Below are 12,001 nucleotides of genomic sequence, written 5' to 3' on the forward strand. Positions count from 1 at the left end.
GATGTGGACTAACCTGGTATTGTTGTTTAATGGCAGAAGTAAGTTAGAAATACAGGAAACATGGCAGATATTTTTTAGGCTTCAGCATTAATAACATAGGCTGAAGAAGCTGGTAGAGGAACAAAGGAATAAGGAACGGGTTAAAAGGGAGAACTGGCTGCTGAAGGCATGGGAACTAATAGTCTGGAAAGCTAAGCAATTCTAAGTATTAGTCTTATGAGTACTTTTATTTACTATCTCAATGTCTTCATGGAGCCCAGGGTGCCATTAGCCTTCTTTGTGGCAAGGGTTCATGTTCAACTTGATGTTCACCAGGACATCCATGTCCTGGGGGTCATAAATTATGACTAACCCCTCTTTTACAAAAAACACAGTTATCACTGCAGTTTCATTAATAAAACATTGAAAGCTTCATTATATTGATTGTATTACTGTACGTCAACAAAACAGTTCAACAGCTAATTTTAAAAAGCTTTTGCATCAACATTACCCTTTCTAATTCTTTTCCACATTACACATTCTCCAGTCATAGGAGCAAGTCTTATTAATGTAGCTGGGCTAATTTCAGTCTGCTCTTTGTAAAATCTGTGCTGTAGTATTTCCTAGGTTTTGACTGACATGCAGCATCTCCAGTAATGACAGCAGAATTGAAAAATCACTTAAAAATTAAACATTTTTCTTTTATAAATATTGTTTTATAGGAAAAGCATGTGACCTGATTGACAGAGGAGACAATACTTATGGAGGAAAATGGGTTATTAATCCTAGTGGTGGCTTGATTTCAAAGGGACACCCACTTGGTGCTACAGGTATGCAAACCAACTTCATTTTGTCATGCCAGTTAGACAGGAGATACAGCTCTTGAGCGGGCAGATACCTCCCACTTCTATTTGTCTGCACAAAACATGAAGGCTTCATAAAACTAGAAGGAAGCTCTGGAGTTGATTCTCACTTCTAACGCAAGCATTAGGGCAGGTTGACTGTAGGACTGCTCAAACCAAAAGGCTTGGAGTGTGATTTTAATCATTTTTGCACTTACTTAATTTTATGGTGCTTTTTTCCCCCTGTTGTTGTTAGAAAGCAACCTGCAAAACAGCTTAACTTTTTTCTAAATAAGTGCTCAATAGTACAACTTCTGCTGAGTCTAGTTGGAATTACTGTTTTCATATGTTGTCATCCTCCAGAGTTCAGATTTTGGAGATTTTTACTGCATCTGAATAGCCTGTACTGTTCCTTGTTAGCTGTAATAAAAGCTATTTCTGTTAAGCCTTGGATGTCAAAATATTTATCTGATGTTTACAACAGAAGCTCAGTTAGTCACCGTTTCCCAGCAACATAGGTTTTCCTTTTTTTGTTGTTTTGTTTTTTGTTTTCTTTAAACCGCTATACTTGTTTCCAAATGAGATGGCTCTTGGATAAAATGTGTTTGGATTTGTGAAGATAATTCATCTTCCTTGTTTGGAAAGGAGAAATTGTCAGAAAACTAAGAAAGAGGAAACTAGTAAAACAACAGACCTTAATCTGACCAGCTGTAACAGCTAGATAAGTTGCAGTTGCGGGGCGGGGGGGGGAGTATCAGAAGAAAAACATTCCAGGTAAATGAGGCTGTGAGTACCTAACAGGATGAGAGTGTTAAATTCCTAGGTTTGTGTTTACATTTTCATCAGTTACACAGTGATAAATGTAGAGGCAATTGCTGGAGTTCCTGCCTCTCTCTGTTGCTATGGATAGGGGGGAGAGTCATTAAAATGCAGAAAATGACAATGTCTATGGACTATTGGCTTAATTTCCCTATAGAACAGTCTGAGGGCTAGCTATATGATAATCAGGGGTCATACAAGTCGTCTTAAATTTCCAAACTGTTCCAGGGCAGGTTGTACTACGGTACACGTTCTCTCCCTGAGGCTGAGAGGAATGTAAGTGAAACCTGGTAACTCTCATCTATGACTTCAATTACAGAACATCTTACTCGTCCTCTTTGTAACGTTTTGGTTGGCAAGGTGTAAAATTTGGCGCATAAAATGCAGGTTCCTCTTCTGCCTTGCCCAGGGGCCTACAGGGTTGTCTAGGGGAAGGGAGATGAAGGAATGGAGGTCTGTGCGTGACAGAGGGGAGAAGTGCATGTGCGGTGGAGGTGGAAGTGGACCACAGATGGCATGGGGGAGACCAGGGGAAATGGCACCTGAAAATCACAGCTGGGACAGAAAGGGACTCTTCTTCATTCTGGGCCTCCTGAGAAAATATATTTCTAGGATCTGAGCTGTCAAGAATTAACTTTTCTCAAATCCTGTTGCATGTGTTCGCTTAATATCTTGTTAGGGCAGGAAGCTGATGGAATACACCTGTGGTACGTGCCTTGCTTCGTTCACCCAGCTAAGCTCTGTGCTCGATTTCTCAGGCCTGGCGCAGTGCGCCGAACTCTGCTGGCAGCTGCGCGGCCTGGCCGGGAGGAGACAGGTCCCCGGGGCAAAGGTCGCGCTGCAGCATAACCTGGGCATCGGCGGGGCCGTGGTGGTGACCCTGTACGGCATGGGCTTCCCCGGAGCCGCCAGGTGAGAGCCCCGCGGCGCTGTGCCTGCCCGCAGCGCTTGAGCCAGGCGGGAGGGTCCTGTTCCGCTGCGTAAGGCCCTGGGAGAAGCAGTGGTGAGGCAGCTGAGGGTCTGCCCTCTGCCTGTACCTGACTTCCTGAGGAGGAGAATAGTACTGCCAGTACTGGAAGACCTTACAGTAATAAATAGTCACCTTTCAGGCTCTTAACTCTATAAATGCAGTGCAAGAAAATGCCCTGCTGAATGAAAGTGTGTGTTCAGTATCCGTGTATGGTGCTTGGTTATACTGTCATTGGAAATGTTTGCTGTGGTTCAGTGGTGGTGTAAACTAAGCTCACTTTGTGTTGACTGTGCTCCCATATCTTTGTGTTTCAAAATTTCTATTTTTAGAATTATAATTTTCCTCTGTGTAAAGAAGAAATTTCACTGTAAACTAAAGCTTGCTCAGTAGTTGCAACTGTTGTGTACTTATAGCCCTGCAGGTGTATACAGAGATTGTAACTTACATGGCACCTTATTTCTGATAAACAGTATGCACTGTGAGTTGTAAATTATTGAAAAGAGCGAACTGGCCCATAAAAATAGTTTGCATGGTTTCCTGTAAGGAAAAGTCTAATGTTTGTACAAAAATAGCCAACAAAACAAAAAACCACAAGAATAAAACAGGCCATGCTAAAAGGAACTAATTGAAAATAGGGTCTTGCCAAAAAAGCAAGACACTCATGGGAACAGAGATGCCTACTGCTTTCACTGCTAACATTGTTACTAGTTTGGTTTCATGAAGAAGTGCTTTCAGCTGCCTGTTACATGTGGTATTCCAAGTAGTCATTAGCATTCAGGCATGTTACTGGTCCAGTCCTGGCTAAAGAATTTGCGCTCGCAATTGTAGCGTATTTTCGGAGAGAACAGTGCTACGAAGGTGTCTCAGAATCTGCTACTGTTCTATGCTAAGGATGGAAACTGAGAGAAAACACTTACAATTTATAAATATACCAGAATTTCAGGAGAGACCTTTAATACACAGTTGCCTTTATGTTTTCATTCTCAACTTTGATTAGAAAGATTGAGCTACTCTTTGTGGGTATTATGGTTTTGGTTTTAAAGTTCGATGCCAGTACTTTCTATTTGCTCTAAAAACCTGTGAACAGTAAAATTTATCATGTATTGGACCTCCAGAAAGAAATGTTCCTCTCCTGGCTAATATTCCTGATATCTGATGTAGCTAGACTTGTACAATTCCAGGGAGGTGACAGTATAATCTGTAGAAGAAGTAATGAGAGAAGCAATTGAAATTTGAAGGGCTGCAGGAGTAACTTTTTGAAGTATGGTGTCAGAAGTGATAACTGTTAACACTTCTGTAATGTGTATGAGGCTAGACCATATGAGAAAATGTGTGATACAAGAAAAATCGGGTTTTCTCATGGATTCTCTTCAAACATGCTCCCAAAACTTGGCAGTTGGTGTTGGTACACAGTTTTTAAATTAGAGGCAAAAAGACTGTTATAGGGAATATACTGTTTTCCATTGCTCTGAGCTTTGTCTCTCAAAACACTGTAATTTTATGGAACAGGGAATCTCTTGCTATTTTTATACCCTTAACCTTGAGGTTCTGCTAGAAGTAGTGTCTTCCTGTCAAGAAAAAACTTTTGCATGTGTAGATAACACTTCTGGAGAAATTAAGTCTAATTTACTGCAGCTCACTTCACCTTCATTGATACTGAGAATTTTTTAATTTCTTTCTTAGGTACATCTCAAAATAGAGAAATCTTAGCAATACTAGTTTTGTCTTACATTAGAGAAGCTTAAAAATCTTTAGCTCTCGCAAAGGCTTTTTGAGTGGGAGATACCTGACACAAGGTGTTACGCTAATTTATATCAGACTTTGGAATGAAACAGCGTGGCTAATCTGTTCAGACGCTGCTTATGTAATTGATGTTGTGTATTGTGTAATTAAGGGAAAGGTGGTGTATTTCACGTTTATGAAGATACTTCATACCATTTTTCCTACAGCAATACATGTAGACTTAATTATTGGATTCAGATCTAGCCTGTAATAAGTGGCTTTGGCTTTAATAATAGCTGCCAAGAATGTACATCATTGTACATTGATCCATCTTGGATTAGTCTTTGAAACAGTTCTGCTGGTTTTTTTGACACCTTAAAATTGTACATCCTGTTCGTACAGCGTTGCTTTATTAGCAAAATTGATATGTCGTCTTCAGATGAGACAGTCCCTACTATTGCTACTCTAGCATACATCTATAGGATAGTTAGTACCACACAAATAACTTCTAGCAATGTTTTTTAAGTGATTCTGTCACTTTTAACAACATCAAACCTGACCATAGTTTTGAACTGTGCTGCAAAGCAATAGTAATAATGGTAAACTTGTTTTTTCTCCTGTTTGAATTGCCATTTCTTTGGACACCTCTATACGTACTTTGGCTCCAGGTGCCTCTGCAGAAATTTAAGAACTGGGTTTTGTACTGTGGTTGGGCCAGGCAGGGTGACTGCTCCAGAGAATCAGGAAAAATGCTTAGTACTTCTGGTGACAGTTAAGAGACCCACATGAATTGGGAGTGAAAAGGGGATTTGTTTTGCCAAAAAAACCCAACCCAGTGGTATTTCTCTGAGATGGTGCATGTAGAGATCTCTTCGCACAAGGTGTGACAGAAGTGTTTGCTGATATATCTTAACAAGATTAATTATTTACTTTCATAATAAAATTAGTGTCCTGTCTGTACGTGCAAAAACATCTGGCTACTTCAAGTGATTGTCATTCAGGTTACCAAGCCCATCAAAGAGTAAGCTTCACTTTGGTATCATAAGCTGCTCTATACTGCTAAAAGTGTTTCAGTGTGGCAGTTCTCACTGGTGTTAGGCCTATTCATGATAATTTGAAGATACTGAAAATGTGATTAAAGATATGTAAATGAACGGGTTTTTCATTTCAGCACCGGCCGTCTTGCGGCTGTGCCTCTCAGCGCAGCTGTTGATGGATTTAAGTCACATTTGGTCTTCAAAGAAATTGAAAAGAAGCTCCAAGAGGTATTTGACTACTTTTATCTACAACAGGATTTTAATTTCGGACAAAATGTGTGTGAAACCTAATGGGAATATAGTAGCATCAATCACTTCCTCAGTACTGCTTGTTGAAACAAATGTTACAGCTTTGAATTTCACTTTCTTTCTGTACTGTGTCATGATTTTAATTTTTTTTTTCCAGACAGTTCCTACCTGCATAAGGGTATTTCAGTAAAGGCAAGCTTAGATTGTATGTGAGGAGCTCACTGAGCAACACAAGAAACTTTTAAGTTTGTGTTTGATGTTTGTTGCTTGGTAAATGTGATTAGAAGAAGAAAATTCTTTTTGTCATATTACATCAAGCCAAGGCTGTTAGGACAGTGGTCATTTTTCTTAGTTGATAGATTTTAATATAAATAGTCATAGTTTGTGTTCGTGGGGTTTTTTATTTGGGGTTTTTTAATGGTTTAAGTGAAGCCTTGTAGAGGGAAATAGATATTTCTATGTTAGTAGAAAGGGTAAAGGTTTTTAATTTATTTTCTGTTTAATTCAAACTATTCCTAAATTATTTTGAAGTAAATGATTAATTTGTGCATTACGTGGTCATTACAGGAAGGAGAACAATTTGTCAAGAAAATTGGTGGAGTCTTTGCCTTCAAAATAAAAGATGGTCCTGGTGGGAAAGAAGCAACTTGGGTAGTAGATGTGAAAAATGGTAAAGGCTCTGTGGCAGTTAATTCAGGTCAGTGCTGTTTTGTTTTGTCACTGCAGAAAACGCGTACAACTAATGCAAAGAATATAAATTCACATTCTGTTTAAGCTGTAGTGACCTTGACTAAAAGTGGTGTAGGGCTACCATCATTCTAAACTTTTCTTACTACTGACACTTAATCCATAATGTTTCAGACCAGGAATTACATGTCTTCTACTCTTAGTTCTGTATAGATAATTGTGTGTTTTCTTGGAGGCTCCAGGCAAATCTGTCATATGACTTTTACAGGAATCAGAATTAAAAATAAATAAATAATGATTTTCAAACCTCAGGGGTTTTGTTGTTCTCGCCTCTTAAAATTTGGGCCAGACATGTAGCTGTTTCTTCAGTTGTGTTGTTGGAGGCAGTGGTGGGTGTTAAGCTGGTCTATCTCGTCAGGTTAGTTCTTCTTTGCAGCTAGTTAAGCAATAAAATTTGACTGATTTCAATACTGTACCAGCTGGTGTAAACTTCAAGTTCCACTTTAAAAAAGGCAGACGTAAAAAACATGCAGGCTGGGTGCTGGTGGTGAGCCCCATAAAAGTATTGGAAACAAAGGGTTTGTACCCTTACCGTGAAGATGTCTGCCTTGTATCTGAAGTTATACATCCTATGTAAATAAAAAGCCAAAGCAGCAGTCTGTCCGCAGGATCCCATATATCCACGAACCTGCATCGTAAAGCTTTTAATTAAAATCATGACAGGGGATTTGATTTGTAATTCATTGATCTAAGTTATTACAAAAAAGAAAAACACTGTTTTCTGTTGTATGGACAACATTTTATCAAAGAGTTAAGTTTAATAATAAGATGGGTGTAGGAAAAGATGTGTGCGGTATTTAGTCCTTTGGTATATATATCGGTGTTTCTATCAGAGTTCATTAAAATAATGTTTCAGCTTGCTTCTAGTAAGAAGATCCTAAAAACTTCTGGGTTTGAATTAATTCAATTGAGTGCTTTTAGAATGCACATGTTTTTCCCGTTGAAGGAGAGGGCAGGAAATGCTTGAAATTTCAGTGATGAGTATCTTCAGAGTGTCACAGAGGGAACCACATTTATTTGAGTCGATCCTAATACTAGCAAACTTAAGCTTGATAAAACTTAAGACGATTGCCAGTGCTGCAATTAACATTCTCTCTGATTAAAAGTAGATTATTATTTCTTGAAGGAATTAATTCATTTAGCACCTTTCAGAAAGGTCCGTCTTTCTTCAGTGTTGGGATAGTTTGTGCTACAAGGTGGCACAGATGCCTCTTGGCTATTGGGTGATCTCTTGCTGTATGTACTTCAGGTACCATTTTGCTAACCTGTAGTATCAACAGATTCTTCATGGAGTTGCAGCTTCTGTTATTGTTTCATCTCTCAGTTTGAATCTTCATGGTCGACTCTGTCTTACAGATAAGAAGGCAGATTGTACAATTACGATGGCTGACGCTGATCTGTTAGCGCTTATGACTGGCAAAATGAATCCTCAGACAGTAAGTATAGCTAAGATGAGATAAGAGGACTGACGTTTTTGTTGTGAGTGTGTTTAAGTTGAAATCATTTAAATAAAACCCCTCCTCCAAAACTGCCATGGCTGATCTGAAAAATTACTTTCTCTGAACAAATTGGCTAAACTAAGATTAATCAAGACAGACAATATCTACTCTTAAGAGTATGATGAGGTACGTGTGAGTATGAACAGGTACATATTCTCTCAGACAATCCTGTAGGTAGTCCAGAAGGGGATATAATAGTGCTTGGTTTGCAGAGAAGAGGGGGAAACTACTGTTTGCAGCATAACTTAAGAAAAGGGGGAATGTTGGCCCTTTGTTTGGCAGGCTTTACACACACAGCTGGCATTAGCGTAAGGAGTAATCTTGATGCTGAAAAATAGAAACAGTGGCAAGCATCCACTGAATGACTATGTTTGAGTTTTTTATTCCTCTGAATGTCAAAAGTAGCCATAGTGTATAAGTAAACCGGATGTTTAAGTTAATTTTCAGTTGCTGTTCCATACTTCTAAATTTGAAATGCTCTGGGTAACGTTCTTTTTAAGTTTTTGGTCTGTTAATCGCAGGGTAAGTAAGAATTTTCACAACCTAAACTGTGTCTACGAGAAATTTGAAGGTAAAACACATTATAGAAATACTGTAACGTACGTGTAGGAAGTTCAGGAGCAATTGCAATTTTACATCTACAGTTTGGATATTTGAGGGCATGCAGTTCATCTTTTTACAAGGTCCGGAGGAAAAAACCCAAATTTTTAGCATGTCTGCTTCACAAACTAGACTTGTAAAGCTGAATTCATCAGTAACAGAACCAGTAATGGCTGGGATGGGTTCGAGTAAGAAATCAGTTCTGGCATCTTCTGTACACTATTGCTTTTCTGTCTTCAATTAAAATAGTAAACTTTTATTCTATGAACTGTCACTACCAAAATGTTGGGTAATCTGCCCTGCTTTGTATGCAGATCCATCATTACGATGGATCCAAGAAACAGGCAATATGAAGTTCATTCTCTTTAGATATCACAAAAATACAATAAGCTTATAACTTCTTCAGTTCACTATTCTACTTTCTATGTCAGGAAATACATTTCTGTTGAATTTGGGCTAATATGTTGTATTGCATTTCATATAATCTTTCTTTTTTAGGCATTCTTTCAAGGCAAATTGAAGATTTCTGGGAACATGGGCATGGCAATGAAACTTCAGAATCTACAGCTTCAGCCAGGCAAAGCTAAACTTTGAGCTCATTAGAGTAAAGAGTCAGTACTTATATTCTTGACAAAAAAGTAGAATGAAACTAGACATTATCAGTAATATGGCACAGGCTGGGTTTGATTGGACCTCTCACCTAAAATCTGTGGTTAGGAACCTTAATTATCTTAATAAATTCCATCAGTTTCTCTATGGGAAAGATTTTTAGGCTAAGCTTGAGGCACTAACTCTTACAAATGGTATGTGGTGGGTATTTGTGACAATTTCATAAAACTTTTCATATTGATTAAAACAGAAACTTAGAGTTGAATGAGGCTGCTTACCCTGTTGTTCAGGTTAGTTGGAAGGAGAGTGAGGAAAGTTATAAGCAGTTTGACATATCAATGAAATGAGTTGCTTTTTTTAAAGCTGTAGTATCAGGTCATACAAATACTTTCAGACTTCCATTCTAACAAATTTGCTGCTGCTTAAATTAAAGTGGTCTTATAAAGGGGATCTCTAACAACGTTTTTTTAGAATAGGCTTTAGGAATTTGCTATAAAATACTTTTCTTATTACTACTTTGGAATTTAAAAATAAACAAAATACCCAGGAGTAAGGAAGAACTAGAACGTTGCTTTGAGATTCACAGAGTCTGATAATACTTCACCTTGAAAAAAGATTGGATTTGCCAGGAGAGCAGAGAGGGAGTATAACCAACACTTCACCTGCTTTCTCCTGAGAAAATCTGGTGTTGATCATTATGAAATTCTTGTCAGTAATGTAAAAGCTTTAACTTCTGTTTTGGGAAAATGTATTCTGGTTGGAAATTTAATAGAAAATTAAATATACTTTTCCTGTTCTCCTGTGTGTCCCTTCGTCAGGTTTGTATACATGAATTTCATGTTAATGCACTGAATTTAGTATTTTGTACAGGTTCTCACGAAGGGTGCCTGCAGTCATCCATTTTTTCCTCCTTGGTCATTGTCAGTAGATACTACATCTCAGTCCAGTATATATACACTTCATATCCTCGTGTGTGGGCCACAACTGAGGAACTTTATGCATAAACTTTCACTTCTCTGGTTTGACTAAAATCATAATAAATTAGCTAATTCAAGCCAATCATTCTGCTTGTCTTGCGTGAATGGTTAAGAGTTTGCTGAGAAGTAAGAATGGCTGTACTGAATCAGACCAGAAATATAGCCCACTATAATTTCTGACCATTGATACTTTGGAAGAAATATGAAGATGCCCCAAACATCTGTTTACCCAGGATACTTTCCTAGATGAGAGTGATACTAATTTTTTTTTCCCAGCTCACGAATTTGAAGTGGTATGTCTGTACCTAAAGTTCTTGGTGGATAGTCTTTCATGAGCTTGTCCAGTTCCTTTTGAATCCTTGACAGCTTTTTTAGGATGGGTCAAGAATTTCTGTAGTTTACCTACATGTCATGTGGAATTAAATTTATTCCTTTTTATCTTATACATTGCTGTTTTGTTTTATAAGTCTTAGTTGCTTTTTTGTTGTTGTTTGTTTATTTTTAATGGAAGAAACAGCGAACAGCATCAAAGCACTCCTCCTGTTCATAGTGTTGCCCTACCACCTTCAGGCTTCATAGCTTAAAGAAGAGGACGTTCTATTTAACTGTCTCACGTGGAGAGACCCTTGTGACCTTTTAGACATCCATGTATCCTTCCTGTATGCTGCATTCTGATTGGCCTGTTAAAAAGCTTTCAAGATACAAGATCCTTCTTTGCTTTTATTTTTCTTTCCCCAGGTGCTTTTCTGACCCCTGCTAGTTTTGAGCTATTGCTTTCTTGGATCTCTTAAAACTGAGGGCTCATTTCTTTTATATTAACTTGGTGCTTATTTCTGCACTGTGAAGCTGAAACTTTTTTTAAATTACTGTTCTATATGCATACCTTCTATTTATATTGAATTTCAACTGCTTTACTGTCTGGGCACTCAGTGTTCAGACCTGTCTGCAGCTCTTGTACTCAGCCGTGGTCTTCAATGTCTGGATGAGTCAGCTTTTATCACCCCACTGTTTTATCTTCTTTTCCAAGGCATTAGTCTGGTGTTAAATAGGACGAATATGGCCTTGCTCCACTGTAAACTTCTTGAAATACAGTTTGGCCATATGAGTCAGGTTTCCTCTTGTGTATTATTGACTTCCACAAAGGATTGAAGTAGGTAGTTGTCTTTCAAATGAAAGCAGCGTTAGCTCTCTACAAAATAACATTTCCCCCCCAAAAATACAGTGCAGAAATAACTTTGGCATTTGTTCACTACTGAGAGAGAATATCCAAGTCTGAGACCCTGGCCTTCAGAGAAATCTCTAGGTTGGTACAGACCCAAGACTTTTAGGTTCAAGCACTTGCTGATATGATATTATAACAGAAAAATCCCAGATTAAATGTAGATGTTTAGTTCACTTATCAATTGTAGCTAGAGGGAGTAATAGAGAGATTAGCACAGCCTGCTTTCTCTGCTTGGAAGTAAAAGAACTATATAGTTTTGTATTTCTCCTTCTGCAGTATTTAGAAGGTGGAGTAAAGGACAAAGTTGTATATTTACCCCATCTACCAGTTAATGTCATATTTAGACATCTGTCTTGTGTTACTTCACTTTCAGCACTTTCTTTGTGTCATAACTTGCTGAGTATTTTTGAAGTATACTTTTTATAATTTTCTTTTTTCTGGGAGTGAGGTGTGGGTGGGGTCTTTTCTAAAAAATGCCATTTAGATTCTTCAGTCTTAGAATCTAGTAACTTTGAATAAATAAGTTCCACAGTGGACAGAAATAATGTGCCCTGTTCATCATGATGAGGAAGTAGGCAAAGCTGTTGTGATACGGAGCAGATTTTGACATTATCTTTAGGTTCTGTTACATTTTCTCTGCACAACTTAAAGCATTACCTAAGTTTGTACCATTTTAGAAGTATCTCTACAAAAGTTTGCTTTCTCAGTCTGTAATGCTGTCTTGACCAA

At 38.1% G+C, this 12,001-nt stretch overlaps 1 protein-coding gene across 1 annotated transcript in view; it reads left to right on the plus strand.

Moving 5' to 3' along the window:
- SCP2 (sterol carrier protein 2) overlaps positions 1-9,870 on the plus strand; it is a 21,579-nt gene extending 11,709 nt beyond the window's left edge. The window contains exons 11-16 of the mRNA XM_055725304.1: positions 702-809; positions 2,399-2,552; positions 5,504-5,597; positions 6,186-6,315; positions 7,722-7,801; positions 8,963-9,870. Of these exons, the coding sequence (XP_055581279.1) occupies positions 702-809; positions 2,399-2,552; positions 5,504-5,597; positions 6,186-6,315; positions 7,722-7,801; positions 8,963-9,058 (662 nt within the window). The 3' untranslated portion in view covers positions 9,059-9,870. The remainder of the gene's footprint in view (positions 1-701; positions 810-2,398; positions 2,553-5,503; positions 5,598-6,185; positions 6,316-7,721; positions 7,802-8,962) is intronic.
- The last annotated feature ends 2,131 nt before the right edge of the window (positions 9,871-12,001 follow it).

The sequence above is a fragment of the Falco cherrug genome, chromosome 12 (assembly GCF_023634085.1).
Source record: "Falco cherrug isolate bFalChe1 chromosome 12, bFalChe1.pri, whole genome shotgun sequence".
Classification (NCBI taxonomy): domain Eukaryota; kingdom Metazoa; phylum Chordata; class Aves; order Falconiformes; family Falconidae; genus Falco; species Falco cherrug.